The sequence below is a fragment of the Genypterus blacodes genome, unplaced genomic scaffold (assembly GCF_046128005.1).
Source record: "Genypterus blacodes isolate CSIRO-AG114 ecotype Tasmania unplaced genomic scaffold, CSIRO-AGI_Gbla_v1 ptg000143l_1, whole genome shotgun sequence".
NCBI classification, from domain to species: Eukaryota; Metazoa; Chordata; class Actinopteri; order Ophidiiformes; family Ophidiidae; genus Genypterus; species Genypterus blacodes.
Window position 1 is genome coordinate 1109377 of NW_027466945.1, and position 24098 is coordinate 1133474.

The following is a 24098-nucleotide window of genomic DNA, read 5'->3' on the forward strand; positions in this document are numbered from 1 at the left end:
TGACATTACTGATGCATATGTTGAATAGTTGGATTGCTACCGTCCTTGTTTGTATTTTCACATCCCTCAAAGCTCTGTGACATCAAATTCCTCCAGTTAGAATCTCTACCAGATCCAACACGCAATTTAGGAAAGCAGGAGGAAAGGAAGTCGTCTGCTTGGAGAGCTCAGAGGAAACTTTGTGCCGTCTGTTTGCTCACTTCAGGATCATGTGTCCTCCATCCACTGTCCAGGTGCAGTAATGGAGGCGTTACTTTGTATTTGGGGAGGAATTTGACCCAAAACAGCTCCGGTGTACAAACGTTTGTAGTAGCCGTACAAAAAAACATTGACAGAATTCGAATTTTGGTAAGTAATCAAGTTAAAAGGACGAAGGAATGTAATCTATGTGTTTTCTCATCTTAAACATCAAAATTATGCAACTTTGACACAACTGTAAGGTTTAAAGGGAAATCCACTTTTTTGTATGTTTTCTCCTTTGATTTTGAGTCCATTGTTTCAAATTTTACATTTTGCTGGACAGAAATGAAACATTTAGCGATAATTGGCTGTCTAGGGTGAGCGGGAGTGCCTCATTCTGCATTCCGAGACGTTGAACCGGACAAAGTTTCCTTTTTTGCTTATACAAAACCACAAAAGAATCAAAAATGGAACATCAGCAGTGTAGTTGCCTAGTTGTTGTGTCTTTCTATCATCTCATTCACTTATCAATGTAATGTAATCAACAATACTTATGTTGTGAGCACATCAAGGTAGAATCAAAAGCTGTCAGGTCAATAAACATTTAATAACCTGTTGATTTCATCATCGGAGGACTACTCAGTCTTGACAGAGGTATGTATTCTTTGAGTGTCTTCTAGTTACACATTCAATTATTGCAAATGTTGCAAATGAAGATGAGGACGTTCAGATCTGGGTGTATCCACTTTAAGATCCACTCAGCTCATCTTAAAATGTTTTGATCTTTACAGTCAGATTTTAAGATTTTTAACATCAATTCATTATTGGTAATTTGTTTACACACATTCAAATATCTTCCTATTAGCATGTTTACATCCCTTGCTAGACTGAGACGCCCCTGTCCCGTCCAGCCGTGTCCCTGCTGCCATCAGTCCTTCACACTCAATGGCTGCTTTGTGTCTTTATTCAGCTATTTCTTTAACAGATGTTTGAGTGGGTGAAAATGATTTCACAGTATTAAAGTTACACTACACAGAAGCAGAAGTCCTGGCTTTACAACTCTGCAACTTCACTTCAACCATTAAATAAAGCAACGCGCTCCCTTTGTCACCTGTTCTGGATCTGGCCTCATAGATGGAAACGATGGGAAATGTAAATTATTGATTGAGTTGGAGGAACAGTAAGTTATGGGGCCTACATTCATTTAATCAACATGAATCTATGCTATCGTGTTGAAAATATGATTTCAAAGCAATTCTGTCTATCTCCATGTTTTATTGGTGTTCACAGGCTTTGATCTGGTGTTGGGCTTGTTCTGAAGGTTGTTACTGTAACTGTCTGACAGCTGCAGACTGAAAAGCAGGACTCCAGTCTCCTCCCAGTCTCCAGGGACCAGAGACGTACCTCAGGCGCTTCCCATGGAAACTCAGCTGTGGCATTTTAGCGGGCATATTGCCTCCAACAGGCCGCATACACACACAAACTTGATATTTAGCCAAAACGTGTGTGTGTCTGAGCACAGTATGCTCTTGTGGACATGGATCCAGTGGTCGGTAGCCCACCTACATTCCCAAGAGCAGAATTGTACCATTTGAAGTATAATGTTTGGGATTTTACCCTTTCAGCTACAGATGCTGAACATTTTTGTACATGCCTTCTGATCTTCATCAAATGGAGGTCAGGATTTAGCCAACTTTTAACTACAATACGGAGTACATACAAGTGTGCCTGGCCCCCCTGTGTAAAACTGCAGTGTCCACACAAAGAGTGGAAATGGGAGTTGGGTGCAAAAACAAAGAGCTTTCCTGTTTGGCAAGAAGGTGGACCAGTGAGCAGCCAGCGAGCAGAAAGTGTGTGTCATGGCATTTACTAGTGACCTCACCAGTTCCCATTGACATTTCTAATAAGAGATTCGCGCTGCAGCTCTGTTCCAGTCGGTCTCTGAGTTTGTGAGAGGAATAGGAGCTTGAAGTGAGAGGCCGGCAGAGAGAGAGAGAGAGAGAGAGAGAGAGCTGCTGCTGAGGGAGAAGCAGAGTTATGAAGCAGAAAATGGGAGCAGCTGCCACCTCACTGGCTAGCCTGTGTGTGTGTTTGTGTTCTTTGAGTCTTTGTGTTCCTGCAGCGATGACCAACGCTCACCCAACACAGGTGAGAGCTGTGTGATATGTTCTTGTTCATGTTTACCGTTGAAGTATCACGTGTAAGACATGCTTACATTACAAACGGACCGTTAAGTCCACAGCTGTGCTTCCTCTCTGCTACCTGTGGGTGTAAAGTTCTGCTGTTTACTATTCAGATTCTTATGTTCTTAACCATGATGACTGCATTTGTGTTGTTACACACACATCTGCAGGACAGACAAAAGAATGTTTATGCAATGTATTGTCATGTCATGTTGTCGATGTGTGTCAGGCATCGCATCTGAAGGAGAAGATGGAAAGAGGGGATGTTCCTCAGAGTCTTCCCGATCCAGAACCAGAACCAACAAACGCTGTGTCAGACTTTGAAAATTCATACAACTACGTCTGTATGTATTCATATTCATACACAAGTCAGGGTTAGAGTGGAATGCCTCTTAATGTCATCAACAGTGTGCTGAGGTACTGATCATAGTTACTTCTGTCTCCTAAATGCAAGACACACATCTATTCTTCATTGTTCCCAATACCTGGAAGCCAAAACTGAGGAAAGGAAACACTTCTTCTACCCAGACCCGACACAAATCCTGATTTTAGGATTTATTTTGTGTGAGAAGTAAGAATTAAATCTGTTTTCATAAAAGTAATCAACTAAACCAGAATGTTTTCTTCTTCTTCTCCAGTGTCCAGACTAGCTACTATGGACCAGGCCATCCACAAGCTGAATACTGGTCACTACACCCTGGATGTGAAACTCAGCCAGCTGGTAGATCGTCTGTCCAGGATGGATGGTACGGTACTTCTTTTGATCTGTAATTGTAGCAGCAGGGCTTGAATGATGGATCACACCTCCTGTTCTGCCTCATTCCATTTGAATCTCTATATATTGAACCTAGGATATTGGTGCAGATGGACAAAGGAACCGTGGAGGGCAGTTTTCTTCAGATGAGATGTTGATCTTGTGTGTTGAATCATGGATGGCTTGATTTCAAAAGTGATAACCTGTTGTGATGCAATGACATTAAAAAGTTGAAATGGAACGAATTTCATGTGACAATAGATTTTGAAGTAAGTTCCCATGACTAATGCTTGTGTGTTCATCATCACTGACATGACAGGAAGAGTGGGAGAGTTGGAAGACAACATCCGGGAGAGCTATCAGCACAGCAAGGACAACCGGAAGGATATCGGAAGACTGGAAGGTAACAATCATTTAGTCAATAGATAATTCATTTCTTAACTCCTTGTCTCTACTCTCTCGTTTGTGCATGCGCTCCAAGTTTCTGCTTTCACACAGTGCAGCTTCTTTGCAATGTGACTGTCTGAAGCCCTGTACTGTTTCCATGCCTCTCACTGGTTGATGTAAAAGTCAAATGCAATGTGGAATCCCAAGGAAAGTATCCATCCGAAAGACTTCTTCATTTCGAGAACTGAAACAGCCTTTCGGGTGAGAGGTGAAACATCTTCAAGCCATTACCAAGATGTCCAGTTGCCTCAGCTGTACTTTCCTTGGAAACCAGGACCGTGACAGTGAACTATCGCAGACATCAATGTGGAATGTCTGTATAAACAGTCTCTCATGATAAAATGTAACAGGTTATGGAGTAGACCCCACTCCACCCTTTCCACTTTAAATCTACCCTGACAAGTTCCAAAGTTATAATTACTATCTTTTGTGACAATTCAAACACATGTGACAGTTTGTGCTGGGCCACCCATGACTCATCTGTTGTGTTTCTCTCAGGTTGCATGAAGGGCCGCAGGTTGGGGTACAAATGTTATCTTGCATACAACAGCAACGAAGACTACGCAGGAGCATCCAGGAAGTGCCTGGAGCGAGGCGGACGCATGGCGATGCCCCGGGACCGCAGGGAGCAGGAGGCCCTGGCCGACTACGTCAGGACCTTCTTTCATCCGGGGAACTGGCCCGTCTGGCTCGGCGTCAATGACCTGAGATCCGAGGGCATGTACCTCTTTGACGACGGGACAAGAGTCTCATATTTCCAGTGGCGCAGGCACTTCTTGTCCAGCCAGCCGGACGGAGGGCGGCGGGAGAACTGTGTGGCCATGTCTTCAGATGATGGGGACTGGTGGGACCACTACTGCGATCGGACCATGAACTATCTCTGCGAGTTTGATGATAGGGTTGCACTTTAAAATGAACTATTTTTAAAGAAAGGATTGAGTCGGCGAGCTGGTGAGAAATGTCCTCCTGAGCTTAATCAGCCAAAAGATTCTTTCTAACCAAGTTTTGCGTTTCAACTTCCTCAGTCGTCTATGAATGCGGAGTGACAGATCTGTCTGTAAGAGATTTGATAGCTCTATACTGGCCTCACCCAAGTCTGGCTTTGCTTTGGGCCTTGTCCCCAATTTTGTTTGGACTTAATGTTCAATTTCCTGATTCTAGCGATGCAGCCACCTGTGTCACGCTGGGTGAATTTGGTCCTAAATTTCGGAATTTTATCATAGGCATTTGGTCGCAAGAGAGCTAAATCGCTATTTGAAGCCTCACCACTTGTATGAGGCATTTCCCCGTCAGCCCAGTGCCCTAACTCTACCCTCAATACCTGCTATTTATATAAAAAAAAGTAGCCGACTTGGATCTGTGTGTGCTCTTACACTAACAACAAGTGTACCTTTAATCCTGCTTTCTCTAACATGCAGTATTGACCAGAAAGGCCTGATTAAGTATCCATAGGATGACAAATCATGACCTCACCTCGGTTGTTTTGAAAATGAGACATAAACTTCATAATTGGAGGATGCTTTATGTTCTTCTGCGGTTATTTTTGTCCTTTTCAAATCTATGGGTTTAGTAGTTAAATCAACTTTAAAGCCCTATATCCCAAAATGTAGTTCAAAAACAATATCAGTTCAAAAACACAAATAGGTCAGATATATGTATTGATTATTAAGTTTTATTTTGTTCCTTATATGCTCGTTTAGAAATACTACCATGACAACAGTGGCACACCAAAGAAGATCAGTTGTATTTGCCTAACAGTTTTGTATCAGTCACACCTCTTCATGACATCATGAGTGTAAGATGTGACATCATTGTTGTTAGCCAAACAAATGCTGTTCCTGTTTAGTGTCAGTGTTCAGACTAATATCACTTTCTGATCACTCCTTTATGTCGTGTTTCTTGTATGGAGGTCTACAGTCGTACATTTCTAGCATTCAAGATCCTTATTCCTAAACCATGTATTTACTCTCAGAGCTTTGAGGGATTGATGTGGTTAGAAGAGTTATTTTCACTGTCCAAGAAGTCCATTAGTTGTTTCACGGTCAGCCTTTGCAGGGGGGTTTGGGGTTTGTGAGAGAGGAGGACCTTCCCTCCCTCGTCTAGCAAAAAGTCCCCTCCCATCTGAAAACATAAAGCAAACCACAAATCAACACCATTTACTGAAGGGAAAAACATAAAAAAAATAGGACTCTTCTCTTTGTCCTTACAGTATAATTCTAAACAATCTATGCAAAACAAGTCCAGGTTCCAGGCCTCCCTGTGAACCGAAGCAGCATGACCAAACTGCAACAAATACTCTTATCCTTATCCTCCATTGTAAAAATATATTATTTTTTAAAGATACTCAAAGAAAATAGCTTGTAGAATAATTTCTGACCCAAATTTTTACTAAGTGGTTGGAATTTTAACGATTAAGTTAAAAAGAGACACAATGACTAATTACCATTATTTTTAATGTTTTCAGATGAGAACTGTGAATCTGTGACGAATGAAGTGGAGCCGAATGAATTTCCTACTACTTTACACTTGCTGAAAAGAGGAATGTGAGCATGCGTTTTTGCATTTGAGCAAAACATTGCAAACCCCAGAGAAACTGAGTGTAGGATGACAAAATATCCATACTTCCATTGTGGGTTGTACCTGATAGAGATCTTCCAGCAGGCTAGGTGGGATGTCAGGGAAGCCTCTGTTGGATGCGATGAACTCGGAATATTGCAACAGACAATCAAACTTCATCACCTTGGAGTACGATGAAACAAGGCCAAACTCTCTGTAGAGCTTTAGACACAAAAACACACATCTGTTACAAACCACATCCAAGACAGTTGTAATTTTGGTCAACTATCAATGAAAGTCACATCCACAACCTTGGTGGAAATGACATTGAATAAACGTGGATATGAAGATGATTCTTATGTTGATAACAGTGACATTGAAGAGACTTTAGAGACATTTTAGTTGACCATAAGATGATTTACCCCGAGCTTCTCCTGTGCAGGCAGAGCACAGAGGTTAATGCTTAAGGAAGAGGCCTCGTCCCTACAGAAGTGATGAACTGATGAATGCGTGAACATGCGAGTCAAACAGAACACAAGACTGACATAAGGTCTTAATTTGAGGTGTCTTTTAGGTCACCCAACACGCATATTCTTAACTTTTTTTATGATAACCCTTTGTTCTAATTTGGACTCTCCAAAGCTCCGTGTTCCCCTACTGGCTTCTAGAGCTGAGAGAATTACGCCTGAGGTTTTGAACCCAAACCAAATATGTAACCCAAGAGTGCTGTCTGAGTCTGACTCGCCCAAATACCAAACCATAATGTCTTAAATATGAACCATCAAAGTCTGATGAAGTCATGTCCAAGTCTGGCCCGGTCCGACAGAGCAGAGAGGTTTCTAAACAGTTTTACTCATTTGTCTTCACTGTATTGGATTGTCTGCGAACTATTTTTAAGTACTTGCAAGTCGGATGATTTGTTTCTAAATGTTTTTCCAACTTTCCCTCTCCACCTCTTCAACAATTATGGGATGCTTTACTTACTTTCAAGTCACCACTAAGAGATATTGTTTCAGAAATGTTTCTCCCGCCCAGGGTTCTGCCCTTGCCTGTACACTTTAGTTTCCGGTGCCGGTCTTCCAGTGCCTTTGTTCCTTTCAAACCACACCTGCTAGTTGACCTTTCAGGCCTTTTTCGCCTTATTATTTTTCATGCATCATTAATTTAGGAGACCTTTCTCTGTGGATCCAGCAGCAAATCAAAGGTACATCCAGTCTGTTCCAGCCACAGCTGAGCCCCCTCATAGCAACCAAAGGAAACCACCAAGACCCGCGCTGACCGAGCCTGGAGGGCCGGCTGCATCCAAACAAAATGACAGAAAATTAATAATGAACATTGATGGTAAGACCTCTTCTATTTTGTTTTAACTCTTGAGTGAAACTATTTAAGATGTTGTCTTTTTAAGGCCCCTCCCAAAAAGCCCTTTCAGTGCCGATTGGCCAGCTGAGTCAGGCATACACTACATTTATACAATATATATTACACTATAGAATATGTATATGCCAAATGTGCAAATTAAAAGATCAAAATAAAAGATTGTGAGACTGAAGATAGACTGACTTGATTGGCCTCCAGGTCGGCCACGTGGTCTCGTCACGGCAGTCATCCGTGATGTCTAATGAGAACCAGCAGGAGCTTCTGGCCCTGACCCAGGTACTGACCCAGAGTCACACTCCTACAACACAACACAGCCTCAATGTTTCACACATTCACTCAACACAAACTAAAATAATTGTTAACAAATTGTCATCTTTATGATTATGGAGATATTTAAATATTCTAGATTTTATTTTTGCTAATTTTTCTTATTCTGGTTGAGATGGTACATGAGGCCACTCGTACTCTGTCCAGACTTCTTACTCTTCATCATTTAACCCAAACTCACTGTCCACTCCTTCCATCAGTGAGGAGAGTATCAGGACTCAGCCGGTCTGCTGTCTGTCCTCCTGGCAGCTGTCCATCCGGAGTTTGCAGCTCTCTATCCACATACTCCAGAAAGGAGTCCCACTCAGTCTGTACACACACACACAAACACACGATTCTAGTATGATGTTTATTTTTATACTAGTATAGTATTGATGTTTATTTTTTTCTGCTGTTTACATCCATATCTGAAATGCAGTGCCTCTATGTACAGACCTCCAGCTGCAGGAGCTCATCCACCTGCTCTCTCACTGCTGCATGGCTGCAAAAAAGAAGCGAGGGAATCAACACTGAACCTCCAATGTCCATTACTAATATGACAGCAAAAAAAAAATCACATCTGTGTAAGACGTAGGGGGGAAAATATGCTGCTATAAATAGTTGTAATAACTGTAATAACAAACAAAATGCAATTCTAGAACACGGAAATATCTTATGTGTTATAATGTTTCTTTCTTATCTATTTTTATTATCACTTGTCATCACCTGTGACTTGCAATGTCACAGGTGAAATTTTTTCTATTTACAATTCTGTAGACAGCAGAGATAATGTTTGAAATGTATTATAAATGGTGTCGACCTCGGTTGATTTGACTTACTGGTAGAGCTTTTGCCAGATGGTCTCTGCTTCACTCTTCTTTTTCACTCCAAGGCTGATCGACAACATGAACATGAACATAAATGACGAGAAAAAATATAAAGATACATCATAGAATATCAGATTAAAGTGGAAATAAATCTGTTAAATTGGGATAATTCACCTTTTATAGAAATTTGCCCCCGCAGTCATCAGGCCCAATAAAGGTATGGGGACAAAACTTTCCAAGGAGGCTGTCAGAGAACAAAAGGACACAGTTATTTTGAGCAAGTGTGAGAGGGTAATACCTCTGCCATTTAATCCATAGCTGATCCGGCCTGCGAGCCGTTCCGTGATCCGGCCCGAGATCCAGCCCGAGATCCCGCAGATCTCAGCGCAAATTTGGAAGCGGGCAGCCTCATCAATAAAAGTTCTGTGTTCAATGGCAGCGCAAATTTCCCCCCCTGTCAACAACAGTTTTAAGGCAAGGCAAGGCAATTTTATTTATATAGCACATTTCAGCAGCAAGGCAATTCAAAGTGCTTTACAATAAAATAAAATAAAAGCATGAGGAGAAGAAAAGGACACTTAAATACGATTAGAAAATGGAAAGAAAATTAAAACTAAAAGGGACACTCAAATACAATTAAAAACAGAAAAATGTAAAGAAAATAAAAACTAGCTTCCCCCGTAGTTGTTTAACTTTGATTTATGACTCGTAAGTTGTTTTGTTATACACCTTTAAGTCCCAGTTGCTTGCTTATTTTGAATAAAACAGGTGACCTTCTCTTTCAAAGGATTTCTATTTTATTTCTATTTGAATAAGATGGGTGACCTTTTCTTTCAAAGGATTCCCTTTTTATCTCTGTTTTGAATAAGAAGCCAGTGTAAGGACCTCAGAACTGGAGTGATTGATCCACTTTCTTGGTCTTAGTGAGGACTCGAGCAGCAGCGTTCTGGAACAGCTGCAGCTGTCTGATGGACTTTAGACCTGTAAAGACCCCATTACAGTAGTCGAGTCTACTGAAGATAACTGCATGGATGAGTTTTTCTAAATCCTGCTGAGACATAAATCCTTTAATCCTTGATATATTCTTAAAGTGATAGTAGGCTGACTCTGTAACTGTCTTAATGTGGCTGTTGAAATTCAGGTCTGAGTCCATGACTACACCAAGGTTGCTGGCTTGGTCTGCGGTTGTTAACATTAATGATTGAAGCTGACTTTTAATTGCTCCTCCTTGGCTCCAAAAACAACCACCTCAATTTTGTCTTTGTTTAATTGAAGACAATTCTGGCACATGCAGTCACTGATCTGTTCAATGCATTTACCTATTGCTTGTATTGGACCATAGTCTCCTGGTGACAATTATGGTAACTTATTTTGTTGTTTTCCATAATCAGAGCCTGTGGAAGCATGTAGATGTTAAACAGTAGAGGCCCCAGAATGGAACCTTGGGGAACTCCGCACGTTATATTTGTCTGTTCAGATGTGTAGTTGCCTAACGATACAAAGTAGTAGAAGGTCTGGGGCCATGCAGTTTGAGACATTTTTGAAAAAGTCTGTTGCTAGAATATCCAGGCAGCAGGAGGATTTCAGACGTTGTATGATGTCCTCTAGGTTTTTATGGTTTACTGGATAAAATTGTGTCATGGTATGGAGTTGATTGCTTGTCTAATTTTCTGGGTTTTGTCAGTGAAGAAGGAGGCAAATTCATTGCAGGCCCTGGATAGAAGTTCAGTGGCTACTGAGACAGGAGGATTTGTTAGTCTGTCCACAGTAGCAAAGAGTGCATGTGCATTATTATTGTTTTTGGCGTATTATAAATATTTCACTGGTGTTATCAGTGATGTACCGTTTTGTGATTACCTCTGTTTGAATATTTGTGTGCATGGAGATAATTCCCTCAAAGAAAACACAGGAATGATCAGAAAGAGCAACATCGGTCACCACAACCTTAGAAATGTTCAGACCCTTGGAGACCCAGGATGTGTCCCTTATTGTGTTTGGGCTCTGTCACATGCTGAATCAGTCCATAGTTATCAAGGACACAGCACAGTTCTTCGGTCCATCTGTCCTGGGGGTTGTCCACATGGATGTTAAAATCACCAACAATAACTACACAGTCAAAGTCAACACAGGTTATAGACAGCAGTTCAGTGAAGTTGTCAGAAAAGGTTGCACAGTATTTCGGTGGCCTGTAAATATTTAGGAACACGGCTCGAGAGGAGGAAGTCAGCTGATGCACTGATAAACACCTTAGCATTCAGAGAGCTGACAGTGTTCAACAGATCAGTAAAGTCCCGTTTCAGAACTTCAGACTGTTGCGTTACAACATCATAAGACCCAATGTGCAGTATGATGTTCTTCACGGTTTGGTGTTCAGCCACAGTATGCAGGGTTATGTCTTCCAAGTCAGAGACCATATCGGAGAAGTATTGTTTGTTTGTCGTGTTTTTTACTGCACACACGCAGGCTTGGTCGTTGGGGAGGTTTGTTTCGTAGCTGTCCACGGCTTTGCCCTACCAAACACAGGGGTTGAAGAGGCGCTCTGCCTGGATGCAGGCCAGCCGGTTGCATCACAAATGTCAGGGCGTTGGTCTCTGCCTGTTAAATTATGATTTACTCTTAGCCTTTGCACCAAGAGCATTCCAGGGAGGACTACCACCTGAAGATTTATTACCCACACAGCCCTCCTGTTTCTTATTGGTCAAGTTGTTGCTAGTTAGCTGTGTGTTAGCATGCTCCTGTCCACTGCTTTGAGACATTGGTAAAGTGGTCTCGTTCCCACACAGCCCATTTACTTCCATGTTCACTTCTACCCCGTGAATTTTTGTTTCCAGCACTGCAATCTTCTGTAGAAGTTTGTGGTAGTCATCTGTGGAGAAGGGAGGCATCTTGATGCTAGTTAGCTTTAGCTAAGCACAGTAGCAGGCTAAAGGCTTGTGCTGTTGGTAGGCCACACTCAGGAACTCCTGAGGTGGTCATAAAAAGTTGCGATATCACAATGTCCTACAATATCCACAAAAGATTTCCCCGGTGATTTATAAGTATCCACGAGTCGCTGCTTCTAGTTTCTCATGAAAGGAAAGCAAGAATATCGGCAGAAAAATGCAAAAAGAGGGGGAGAGCAAGCAGCAAAGCGTCTGTACAGTAAGGAAGCAGGAAGTAATATAAAACAATGTTTCATATAAAAACAATGAATGAAAACTTCACCTCAAGATGTATGTTATGTTTTTCTGCATAGGGAAAAGGTTCCCCACCCCTGATTTAAACAAAGTGAGGTAATAAAGCAGGGATGGGGAACCTCTGGCCCGCGAGACAATTTTGACCCCCCCCTGTCAACTCAAAATGGCTCGCGATAGGAAAAATGTTCCCAACCCCTGTAATAAAGAAAGAAGCATTTTGTTACCCTCAGCTTCCCGTTTCGCAGCCTGCAGAAGAACTTGGCCTGAATGGATCAGCAGGGTCAGACTGTTTGTAACGGCCTCCTCAGATACACTCACATCCTCAGCCATGCTCACCAGATTCCCTGTCACCCGAAGGGAGAAGTGACAGACAGTGTGTGAACATGCGAGTGGAAGAGGTTTATTGCACAAAATTTTTCTGTCACACCCAGTGGTGAACACATCTCTCTGGCTTTCTGTGGCAGAGAGCCAGAGAGATGTTGTACATCAATAAATGAATTAAAAGATGATGTAATTGAAAGAGAGAGAGAGGAGAACTGAGATCCTGAGGCAGAGGTCTCCAACCTTTTTGCCTCGTGCTACTTTGACAAAAGTGTCCGAGAGCTACTCATGTTTTACATTATTCGTAACATTTATCCACTTGGCTGATTCTCCACCCAAACCAGCTGAATAAGCGTATTTTGTGTAAACATTTACAAAATGTTGATATCCAACACTCAAAATGCCCTTCAATTCAACAACATGAGCTTGTTTTTTTCTGTATACATTTTCAGTGTCAAGCTCACACCAATAAATTCACATCATACTAATATCATAGAAAACAAAACAATGTTATTACTTATTTTACTATTTAACTAATTCTATACCTTTCATATTTCTCATTTTCGGTCAGTCCACATATCACTGTCACAATTTCCCTTCACATTCCCTGTAATTTAGGGAATTCCCTGTAGTTCCCATATCATCTGTACTTCACATGCATTCAGTCTGTTCTGACAGTTAATGAGATGACAGAGAGTGTGGTACTATTTTCATGAGGAATTATAATATTTTTGGAATGTTCTTGCAGTGAAGCACGTTCTCTGTCAGTGTTGTCCTGTCTGGAAGAACATACACTGGATTGAGAGCCTGAGAGCCTGAGCTTCTTTTTTCCTCCAGCTGGACTGTTGGATGCACAGTTCTCATGTCTGTGAAGGTTTTTTGAGAACCCTGCTCGACATGACAGCTTTATTCTGCATTCTGCCTTTATGTTGTCACAATTGTTAAAATGCATCCAAATGCTGCTTTTTCCCCCTGCTGTCACTCATCTTGTATTAAGTTGTAATAAATGAAAACGGCTCTCGGACGGGAGCCGGCTCCCATCGTTCACCTAAAAGAGCTAAAAGAGATGATATGGGAACTACAGGGAATCCTTCGAGCCGGTGCGTTCGCTAACGACACATGACGCCGTGCTGGCAGCCGGAAGTCCTGTGAAACTGGACTTTGGTGAAGTGGCGCTCCACAGACGCGTCCGCACCGCAAATGAGATAAGCACACACTTGCCATTCATATTCGTAATGTGTTGCCTTTTGTCGGTCGGAGCTGTATCGGGGCGGTCATGGTCAAGTCCGGCGTGCGCTTGCTGGCCGGATGTTACGGTGTCACGTGACAGCAGCGTCATTTGTTGGACTGACAGCTGATTGGCTTATAATCGTTTTGTGACGAAGGAGGCGGGATGTTTGTGAATTTGATTGGATAGAAATTGAAACAGCTTTACCAAGTGACGATGTGTTGTAAAATGTACGTATTCATTGAACCTTTCAGCGAGCGACTGATAGCTTGCGAGCTACATGTTGGCGACCCCTGTGACCTGAGGCAAAATAGGCAATGTAAAGTTCAAGTAAATTGAAACAGTAGGGTGACAGACAGGGCAACAGCAGAAAGCCACGGCCCCCCAAGTCGTGTAAACATGAAACAGTAGTGTGGACAGAGTCAGAGAGAGGAGAGAAACAAAAAGAGAAGACATCCCACCCCAACATTCATACAACCCGGTCCTGGCCTTCCTGCGATAAAGAAACTGTTCAGGTGTTCAGTCATTGCTCTGGCATAGCCTGTAGATCTGTGAAGTAGGTAAGAAATGGTTGCCATTTCTGATAGAACTTATCAGTGTGTCCCCTCATAGTGTCTTTGATTTCCATATCCATCAGGAAGGACCTGAATATGCTAGACAATGTGTTGAAGCAACTGGACCAGTGATTGTGCAGCCTGGGGCAGAGACAAAAACATGTGGTTTAGGTTACAATTTAGCTACAGCACTATCAGAAAGACATCTAGTGAAAGGAATTTGTCTGATGGCGTGTAGTCAAGGAATAGGAATTCAAAACTTAGTCAAAAGTATTTAAGAGGACAAAAGATTATGCAAAATAGCAGCGACAGAAGACATGGAACATGATGTAATTGTTTCCACATTCCCTGTAAAGAAACGGACACCAGAATCCTTTTAAAATGGTCAACCAGTTTTATTGACACAATTAAAATGTCCTCTTTCAAGTTTTAAGCTTCAACGCAGACTGTTCACTCCTCAGTACTTGGATCAGTGCTTCGATCAACCAGTGCAAAACAGAAAATGATGACTACCAGTCAACACACATGTTGATATGGTGAGTGGGGAAAGTAAAGGGATACAAATGAAGAATTGCAGTGTGAAATAGTTAATGAATGACATATGCCTTTGGAGAAGTCTGCTTTCAATGTGTGATCATGGCTTAATTACTACTGCAGCAGTTTTTCATTAAAGGCCTGAGGTTTCCAGATGAATTATGGGGGATCACCGAGTTCATCGTGTTTTTTGTTCAATGGGCACACACTACATGGCCTTTTGGAGTGAGCTATGTTCAGAACCGTCAAATCAACAAGATCAGATCCAATCAGAACACTAAAAATGGACTAGAGTATCGAGACCTGGAATGTGAACGTAGATTGTTAAAGATGAATTCACAGTTGGCATCCAAAGCAAGTTAAAGGAATGGTAATGACAGAATAATGATGGACCTTTGTCATCCTGTAAGGAACCGTCTCTGAGATCCATCAGTCAGAGCTAAGAGAGATCAGGGAAACCGAAAAGCAAACAAACTGGAAAGTGATGAGTACAATCCATTTCAGAACATCAAAATGGCTCAGGTAGAATCTTATACAGTGCAACTGTGACCAATGTTTGTTTACTCTTTCATTCATGTTCCCCATCAAATAAAAGAGCCTTTTCTTAAATATGTTCCAAGTATCCCAAGTGAACGGGCCAGGTTTTATGTTATATCTTGTAAATTAATTTCTCTGCTAACAGAAAGGATGCATGGCAGCAGGGTTCAAAGAAAAAGAAAGTCTAGAGTGTCAGTTACAGTTTTATGTTACAAAATATAGTTTAAAAAAATGTTTAAATTGATGGCGTCAAACAAATGAGATTCCTGTTGTTCTGAGCTCTAGGGGGAAAAAAGTTTTACCTAAAAACTTCTGCATCCCCAACAAACAAAACAATATAATAAATTGCAAAATTGTTTGAGGACATTGAATAGAGAATATTGATTAAAGTAGTGGTTCCCAAACTTTTTCTGTATTCTTCTACAGATTAGAACATTTTCGCGCCCCCCCCATACGTCCCCCGATTGCCTCAATTAGATTCGAATTTGTTTTAATATGTATGTAAACATACTTTGAATAAAAGTGCCTTCGTTTGTGCTGAAGCAGCATTAAAAAAAATGTTTTTTCAGAAATTAACTTTCTTGTTACTATCAATGTAATCAATGGGGTTTTGGGAACAACAGGGTGTAAAGCCCTCCGATCTTTGGGTCATGTGTGAGGAAGGATGTTGGAGAATTATGATGCTGATGATGTTCAAAGATGTAATCTGTCAAGATGTGTTTGGAAACACAATCCAGGTTGGTTTGCAGAGGAAAATGGTCCTTTGGTTCTGCCTGGTGTCGAAGCTCTATTAAGACTATTCAATAGACTGTTCCACTGCATAAAAGTTGTATTAGGACTTTTTTGGACAATGTGAAGAAGAGTCTGTATTGAGAACCTCTATCATTGTTCTGGTAGATGGGAAGGTCTCTGCTACTGACGGAAGACTCTGGTACCAATTTGGCAAACTGGGGAAGAAGAAAAAACAGATCAAACAACAATCAACAGAAAAACTGATATCGCAAAAGCTGTCCCGAGGTTACTCACAAAGAATATTTTAATTTCCTCACCTCTTGAGATTCATCCAATTCTTGGCTGTTTTACTGAAGCTTTCTGAACTCGGTGTGGTCATGGCTTCAAAATCCACCAGCTAAATGAATTCAACACAACACAACAAACTCAAATTAGATAAATCCACTGCTCCTAATCTAAAAGCAGCTAGAAAATAAAGGATCCTAGTATACTTAAGTCGTCTAAGGCATGGTGGGTCCAAATTATAGTCAATAGTCAAATCAGGTCAGGGTTCTGGGGTTAATTCATTAAGTACAGTCCCAGATTCAACGTGTCCTTAATCTCAAATTAGGTCACTTAACCATGTTGCCTCACTCATAAATGCCAGTTTTCTTAGCGTTTGCCTGAAAGATTTGGCTTCCTTATGTTAGTGCTGAATAAAAAACATCTAAGCCCTGGAATTGATTAATCACTTTATTTAAATAACATATTTTGAGTCAATCTCTGGCATTGTAGTGGCTTCATAAAGCCTGAGCCTCTCCGCTCCAAACACGGAGAGACTTCCTCATTTAAAGCACTGAGCTCAGGGGCATTGACAGTGACTTTACCTTTCCTTTTGGGATCCTACCGACAACTTCTTTCCCACTGGCCATCAGGGCCCCCATCATGACAGAATATGCCACCACACTGCAAGAAAGACAAGAAGGGGAGAAACATATGAGGGCATCAACGCTTCCCACTGATAACTGTGAACTTGAAATGTCCCTCCTTACAGCAGCATAATCACACTATGGTTTCATTTCAACAATAAATAAGCAAATAAATGTGATAAAATGGTCACTGTGATGGAATGTCTAACTCAAAATTGAACACTCTACAAGATTAACTTATTCCTGTTCCCTATGTCATTTCACATTATTACTTATAACTCAATTTCTGAACTTATTTGTTTTGGTTTCATTGCATGTATGGATTAAAAATGGTGACGTATTTAATACTTGTTTCACCCGCTGTACCATCCACATTAGATATTTGGTCTTCCATTTGTTTCAATTTGTTTTTGTTTTATCTATCTTTCTAATTCCTGTGTCTTGGCAAACAGCTTAACCCTGCATTGAAAGCAGTTATCGGGGAGTTCATCATTACACCTGCAGGCTGTTTCAGGTGAAATTACCTGGATCCTCTGGAAAGAGGCATGAGGTTGCAGAAGTAGTAAACCAATGAGAGGATTAGATTACACACAGCATCTGCATCCTGAAAGAGAGAGATCACCACAAATTCAGCCAGAAGCTTCAGACGGATTAGCTTTGTTTTTTTCATTGTCTATGGTCTGGATTTGCTATTATATCTGGACAAAGGGAAAGAAGAGATGAGAGAAAAGAAGAAGAAAAGAAGAAGAGTCTGGTTCCTACAGTTAAAGCAAAAACACTGTGATGAATGAGAGTGTGAAACATTCTGCTACAATCTTCTAAATAGAGTTTCTACACCATTGTGCCATTGTAGACTTAACTCAGCACAAGGACAAGTGGAGGAATCACAAACACCCACATTTGTAGCCTTTTCCTTCACCATGATTGGTAAGTATTTGCTTCCTTATCATTTGAAAGAACTCCTCCTCTCGTCTGTTTGAAACATCACTACAATCCAATTATATATTAGCACTTCTAAGCGGTACCAATAATTTTGTCCAGGCCATTATCATTAGTTGATTATTAAAAGGCTTCCAAGGAATTGAAATGAGGAAAAGACGGACGCACCCCTAGTTCTGTTGAGAGTGTCAACGTCTTTCCTTTGGCAGTGAGATCCTTGTAAAGGGACTCGATCTCAGACTGGTACTGTTGTGTCCGCTCCTCTGTGGTCTGAGTTTCTACTGAGAACAACATGTTCCCCACCCTGAAAGACAGCAAGTAAATTTACTGTAAGGACCCAAACATCCATGTTGGTGTGGAATTACAAACATTAAACTTCAAGTACTGTGTTGTTGTACATTTTACACAACGTCTCTCATATTTACTACATGTTAAAATCTGCCACAAACATCCGTAATCAGTGTTTTATATTACCAATAATATCTGTGTGGGAACATAAGAGCTCACCTGTCTCCAGTGATGGTGATCGTGAAGCCGTCATACTCTTTCCCAGGTTCCTTCATACTTGGCACCTTGGAGTTGACTGTAAATCCATCCCTGGTTTTACTGTTGAACTGCTTCATGAAATAAATACATACACACACGCACGCGCACACACAGACAGACACAGAAAGACACACACACACACACACACACACCATCCTGGGTTTTCACACTGCGAAGCATGAAGCGCCTGATTTCCATCTCATTATGAACCATAACTTCTTTTTCCCTGTCTTCCTACTTACCTTCATTATAGGTAGTAGATCTTCCACTTTATTCACATTTTCGAGGGCCTGGCTGACCTCTTGTAGGCCTCTGGGGTTGTAGGCCCTGAGAGACAACAGGTCAGAGAAGAAGCAGTGATACAACAACAAAATTAGATGAGACAGATCAAAGGGGAATGCAACATCAAGTCTGCTCTGCTGTGAATTCTGAGTATGAGTGATATTCCAGAACAGGGAGGAATAGTATAATAGCATAATGTGACATGGAATGTTGGTTTACCCGTGGTACACCAGTATTCTGTCTTTGATGAAGTCCAGGATGTTGTCAAAGTAAGCCAGGTATCTTATGTTGACTATCTGACCCCTGAATGAAGAGAAATGGTTTGAAGTGAACAAACTGTACATAATTCTCTACACAGAAAAAAGAAGAATTACTGGCTGGAATTTAATTTGATGGCATTTCAGAGTAATAAACCCCTAAGTTGTGACATGTAGGGTGTCAGCTTATTACCTGATGAGGTTGATGTGATTGTTGAAGCCTCGACTGAGACTCCTAGCAGGCATTTGGTCCAACCACAGAACTGGCTGATCTGGATCTGCAATCCTACAAGCACAGGTCCATGTTGGGATGTACTATAGGTAGCAGCAGTATTGATTTGTTTTGTTTATCAAACAGGAAATACCCTCACCTCCTCCATTTGACGGCGATGTCAAACATGTCTCTCCACTGCATTTGCCTGGTTTTGCCATTGACTCGTACTTTAGAGTTGCTCCATGTTTTATGCATGGCCTGCATCACCTCTAGGGCGGCCAATCCCATCGCTGGAAAGGACAGGAAACTGTTATGTGACTTATTTAACTATTTATTGTCTTATTTATTGAATTACACTTTGTATTAATGGCACCTCTGTGTATTCTCCTGTTTGGTAGGAAACCCGGTGTGTCATATTGCATCAGTGAGCCCAGATAGTCGGCAGTACAGATCAGTTTCTGAACTTCGTTGCTGTAGCTGTCAAAGTTCTGCGGCAGCACATCCCTGCGAAGCACACGGAGAGGAAGATTCAGAAAAGCAACTTAGTCCACTAGGAGGCAAACAGTTTACAGGAGGGGAAAGTGGCCAGTGTGCATGACTCTTTGTTGCAGATCCTCCACATATTGGCCAGGTCAGGTGGCTGATAAACTCACTTGATGTGTGGCTGCAGTCCTGGCTGTTCATCATAGTCCTCTATCAGGAAAGGCAGGTTCTTTGCCCAGTGATTCTTGAAGTTCCCAGGTAAGTCCTGATCCACATTGTACTCTGCTACAGCCACGTCCAAGAGGGAGTGCAAGTAACGAGAGTATTCTGAGAGAGAAGCATGGGGAGAGGAAAACAAGCAACGGAATAAATCAAAGATGCTGCCTTCTCTGCACTTGCGTGTGCGTGTGTGTGTGCGTGTGTGTGTGTGGTCATACACACCTCTGAGGTATTTCACTTTGAGGTATTCAGAGCTGGCCTTCTGGCCCAGCAGGGGGTCGTTCAACATGACCTTAGTCTGAGCCTTGATGCCTTCGTAGAACTGTCCCATGGCCACGTGACTTAACCCTTTCATATACTGACACACCTCATTGTAGGGTTCCAACTGAAGACAATGCTGTGGGACACACGGCAACAAGAGGAAATGAGAACATGGGAGAAATGGGAATGAAACACGACATAGTGAGGATGGACTGTTATACTGCTCAATGCAGAGTTAGGATCAATGAAGACAGGATTCCATGTTATACTCGTACTTACAGAGGAAACAGAAGTGACTCAATGCTCTACCTTGAAGTTGCCAATGGCCTCTTGCAGCGAGCCATGGTGATAGAGCATCATGCCCCGAAGCTGGAGGGACTGAATGTGGTTCTGGTTTAACATGAGAGCTTTCTGGAAGCTCTCCATTGCCGATTCAAAATCACCCAGCTCTCTGGTGAGAGGAAGAAGACATCGGGATCAAACAATCAACAAAGGCAGAAAGAAGAAAAACACAAAAATGACTGGCTGTATTCCTATACAAAGGTAATAAGAAAATCAGATATACTGCAGTGTTGCTGTACCTGTAGGCCTGCCCGAGGCTTTTATAGGCATCTATGAAGTCAGATTTCAACTTTAGTGCTTCTTTGAATGTTTCAATGGCTTCCTGAGGAGGGAAAACAAAACCATTACCCACAGGGATGGACAGCACAGTCAGCAGCAAAGTGCTGTCCAAATGCTGTCTCAGCCGATGGTTCTGCCCTTGAATCGTGTGCCAGATACATCGTAAGACAATATCAGATCTGTACCTTGAGCATGCCTCGGTGGAAGAAGGTGAGACCTTTATACAGCATTGCGATAGGCTGGTTCTTCTTCAGGTCCAAGGACTGCTGGAAGTCCTCCATTGCTGCAACATAATCCTGGTGGGAAGGAATAGGATGGCATCAACATATGGAAACAAACTAACTAACTAACAACTTTTCAGAGACAAACCTCTGATATGAAGAGGAGAGTTCCCCTGTGTCTGTACAGGCGAGCCGATGGCTGCAGCTGGATGGCTTTGGTCAGGTCGCTGAGAGCCTCACTGATACGACCAAGAGGAGAGAGGATCTACACACACAGGCACGCGCAAAAAATACTATTTCAGAATCTGTGGATGGTTCTAAACAATTGACACACACTGTCGACAGTGTTCGGCCTCACCTCTGCTCTCTGTTCGTAGACTTCTGGCCAGTTTGGCTCCAGGGTGATGACTCTGTTCAGCTCATACAACGCCAGGTCTGCGTTCTTTATGTCCTGGGATGCAGACACGAGAACAAAAGGCAGTTAAGTACCTTACATAATGTTAGTGGTGACCTACTGCACACATAAGAAGGGACGTAGGTACAAACATGCAAAACATGAAACCTGCTGTCAAACGTCTCTGCAGTGTGCACAGTCACAACAAGGCAGACGGCCTAGAGTCCTACTAGAGTGACTTCTACTCACCTGTAGACTTTTCTTTCCATAAGCTATCCCTCTCCCATAGATTGCGCTGATCAGCTCCGGGTCACCCTGTAGTATAAAACAACAACATCTCATGGAATGTAAGAGTATGTTGATTTACTGAAAGTGCATCTCCTGTCGACGGCAGTTTAAGATACAACCAGATGCAAACAGACCTGTAATAAGAGCGAGAAGTGTTTGATAGCTTCATCGTAAAGACCGTTGCCTACCAGAACGTAGCCTATAGCTGCAATGACACAGAGCAAAATGATGACATGGGAAAATAAATGGTAGTTAAAATAAGTTATGTCCTCTTAAGGTAAGGGTTTGAATTAAGATAACACATCAACTTACCAAGTTCTTCATTTGTGTTGTGGTCATCTACAAGGAAAGGAATTTTTTTCTGTTTTGAAAACAACTTGGCCTGGTTCTGTGAGGGACAGAGACAGGAAACACAAATTAGAAAACACACATTTACAGAAAGAGACGACAAAGACGCGAATACAGGAAGAAAAAAAAGCTTCCTGTGTGAAATATGAACTAAACAGACAAAGATAATGCTGTGAGAATTTGCTGGTAAAATGTTAACAACTTAACAGCGTAACATATGCAAGGTGGGAGGAGCCAAGTATTACAGAGGAAAAACAACATTACAGTCTTAGTGTATTTTTATGATTTTTATTTTAGAGGCTGTTTTACTGAATCATTTGCACAGTGACGGCTCTGTCAATTTGGTTGTACAGTTACCATGACAATAAAGACCTATGATGCCATCTGTAGCTGCCCTGCACTGCTGTATGACGTCATCCTGTAAAAAGCTGTACCTACGAGGTCACCGAATCAACAACACTGATGTCATCCAGAAGTCTAACTACGGTGACATTTCTCCACAACATTCGGCGGCCGTGTCACCCTACTGTCTTAATTCACTTGAACGTTACATTGCCTGGTTCTCTTCAGGGTTCCAGCTCTCCTTTCTCTCAAACTCTCTGCCTCTCTTCCCTTAAATAATAATAAATAACCTGTATATGGAAATGTGTGTGTATGTGTGTGTGTGTGTGTGTGATCTCACCAGGATTCTCTCTGCATTAAGTGAGATGACTGACTCACAAGGCGGACTGCTTCCCTCTTCACAGTCTGGTTCTTCCAACTGTAAGATGGATGATTCTGAAAGATGCATTTGCATATATTTGTTTGATGAATCTGCACCAGTAACAACATGCTGATCACCTATTATGGTGAGAAATGTACAGGTGTTGTGAGGGGTAACCATTGGAAACAAAGGGGCGAACACGCACACTCACTCACTCACTCACTCACTCACTCACTCAGCCAGATTCACACCGAAGACCTTCTACCACGCATTCACCCTGCCAGTCTACACACTACACTACACAATAATAAAGCTTTAATAAATATCCACACCAGGAAAGTCCAACTGTAAGATGGATGATTCTGAAAGAGGCATTTGCATATATTTGTTTGATGAATCTGCACCAGTAACAACATACTGATCACCTATTATGGTGAGAAATGTACAGGTGTTGTGAGGGGTAACCATTGGAGACAAAGGGGTGAACACGCACACTCACTCACTCACTCAGCCAGATTCACACCGAAGACCTTCTACCACGCATTCACTCTGCCAGTCTACACACTACACTACACAATAATAAAGCTTTAATAAATACGACATGTCCACACCAGGAAAGTTTCAGGTCTGTGTCACTATCTGTATCATTTTCAAACATCAGATGCATGCAATTCTTCATAAATGGCCTACAAAATGTAACAATGTCCAAATAGTTTCATCATCTATGCACCTGACACTAACAACTCATTCACATCTGTGCCAGTAGAAACCCGCACAAACAAAAACAAAGCATGTTTATTTTAGTTTAGTTAGTTCAGTACTTCGCTGGCAGGTAAGCACCAAAAGTAGGTGTGTTTATAGAGTTGTGTTGGGCGTTGACATTTACGAGCTAAAACATTGAATTAAAGAGTGACTTTCCTCATTGAGTCTACTTCAAATGTTGTGCATGCCATACTTTATCACGTTCACCTATAAATATGTTACCTAGGTGTGTCTTATAAGTTCTAACTAACCTCTGCGGTTCTTATCTTGGTATCTTCCGTACTGTCAAAGCGCAGCCTCGTAGCTTACGAACAGGTTAAGCTAGCCGGGTAACTGACAGTTTGTATCGGGAGGACGTGGCAAAGTAACACCGAATAAGATACTTTACCGCAGTCGGCAGCGTATTCTTCCCACTCGGACAGCGAGCTGCATCCTTGTTTGCGGAGCTCATTGTTGAAGAAAGTTAGGGTGGAGAAATACTCGGTTGAAAAGACTGCCCGGCAGAGGTAGATGAGAGAGAGAGCCACAACAACAACATCCCGGCTAACAGGGGCCATATTGCTCTACATGTGTGACGTCACAGACCGGAAGTTGAATGTTTGAATGTATGAAGTCTAATGTGACGTATCTCTGAACAAACATATATTAATACAATGAGTCAGTCTAAAGTATTATTATGGATAGTCAAGTGAAACCATTCAAATGTTGTTGCCCACAGGCACATGGGGAATGATGATACCTTCAATTCAAAATGACCTATTTATTAATTTACTATTTATTTTATGTGTTTACACACAGGGGCCTTTAATGACACAGGTGGAGGGCCTTTATTGTCTAATGTACGGGCAGACCCATGATTATGGTTTTATATTAGAGGCTTTGATTTGCACATCAATTAATATACTTTTTATCATCATTTTGCATTTATCTATTTATTTTT

At 41.7% G+C, this 24098-nt stretch overlaps 3 protein-coding genes across 4 annotated transcripts; 1 reads left to right on the forward strand and 2 right to left on the reverse strand.

Moving 5' to 3' along the window:
- The first annotated feature begins 1020 nt into the window (after positions 1 to 1020).
- Positions 1021 to 5657, forward strand: clec11a (C-type lectin domain containing 11A). Its single transcript, XM_076165394.1, has 5 exons — positions 1021 to 2328; positions 2593 to 2707; positions 3002 to 3109; positions 3437 to 3520; positions 4063 to 5657. The coding sequence occupies exons 1-5, from the start codon at positions 2218 to 2220 to the stop codon at positions 4473 to 4475; spliced, it is 831 nt and encodes a 276-aa protein (XP_076021509.1). The 5' UTR covers positions 1021 to 2217; the 3' UTR covers positions 4476 to 5657.
- Positions 5231 to 12188, reverse strand: selenol (selenoprotein L). The gene is made up of 9 exons (XM_076165393.1): positions 12031 to 12188; positions 8805 to 8874; positions 8643 to 8696; positions 8260 to 8305; positions 8006 to 8133; positions 7681 to 7795; positions 7294 to 7416; positions 6205 to 6342; positions 5231 to 5685 (listed from the first exon to the last, which is right to left on the reverse strand). The coding sequence occupies exons 1-9, from the start codon at positions 12134 to 12136 to the stop codon at positions 5533 to 5535; spliced, it is 933 nt and encodes a 310-aa protein (XP_076021508.1). The 5' UTR covers positions 12137 to 12188; the 3' UTR covers positions 5231 to 5532.
- A 2095-nt stretch (positions 12189 to 14283) lies between these two features.
- ttc13 (tetratricopeptide repeat domain 13) lies at positions 14284 to 23739 on the reverse strand. Of its 2 annotated transcripts, none has more exons than XM_076165340.1 (23): positions 23547 to 23739; positions 22376 to 22470; positions 21658 to 21733; positions 21480 to 21550; positions 21307 to 21372; positions 21022 to 21114; positions 20812 to 20928; positions 20628 to 20738; positions 20403 to 20485; positions 20131 to 20272; positions 19783 to 19957; positions 19512 to 19668; positions 19232 to 19362; positions 19016 to 19148; positions 18838 to 18930; positions 18607 to 18690; positions 18348 to 18432; positions 18067 to 18173; positions 17728 to 17863; positions 17145 to 17224; positions 16579 to 16657; positions 16030 to 16109; positions 14284 to 15927 (listed from the first exon to the last, which is right to left on the reverse strand). In XM_076165340.1, the coding sequence occupies exons 1-23, from the start codon at positions 23713 to 23715 to the stop codon at positions 15813 to 15815; spliced, it is 2478 nt and encodes an 825-aa protein (XP_076021455.1). In that variant the 5' UTR covers positions 23716 to 23739; the 3' UTR covers positions 14284 to 15812. The 2 variants fall into 2 exon arrangements, with proteins under 2 accessions (XP_076021455.1, XP_076021454.1); XM_076165339.1 differs by having other exon boundaries at positions 18067 to 18176.
- Between the last annotated feature and the right edge of the window lie 359 nt (positions 23740 to 24098).

What these genes read in the sequence shown, in the direction of transcription:
- clec11a (XM_076165394.1), top strand. Translation starts at nt 2,218, where the DNA reads ATGAAGCAGAAAATGGGAGCAGCTGCCACCTCACTGGCTAGCCTGTGT. An exon ending in AAATTCATACAACTACGTCT is followed by an intron (nt 2,708 to 3,001) that starts GTATGTATTCAT and finishes CTTCTTCTCCAG; the next exon opens with TGTCCAGACTAGCTACTATG. An exon ending in TCGTCTGTCCAGGATGGATG is followed by an intron (nt 3,110 to 3,436) that starts GTACGGTACTTC and finishes CTGACATGACAG; the next exon opens with GAAGAGTGGGAGAGTTGGAA.
- ttc13 (XM_076165339.1), bottom strand. Translation starts at nt 23,715, where the DNA reads ATGGCCCCTGTTAGCCGGGATGTTGTTGTTGTGGCTCTCTCTCTCATC. An exon ending in AGAATACGCTGCCGACTGCG is followed by an intron (nt 22,471 to 23,546) that starts GTAAAGTATCTT and finishes TGCATCTTTCAG; the next exon opens with AATCATCCATCTTACAGTTG. An exon ending in CTCTCCTCTTCATATCAGAG is followed by an intron (nt 20,739 to 20,811) that starts GTTTGTCTCTGA and finishes CCTTCCCACCAG; the next exon opens with GATTATGTTGCAGCAATGGA.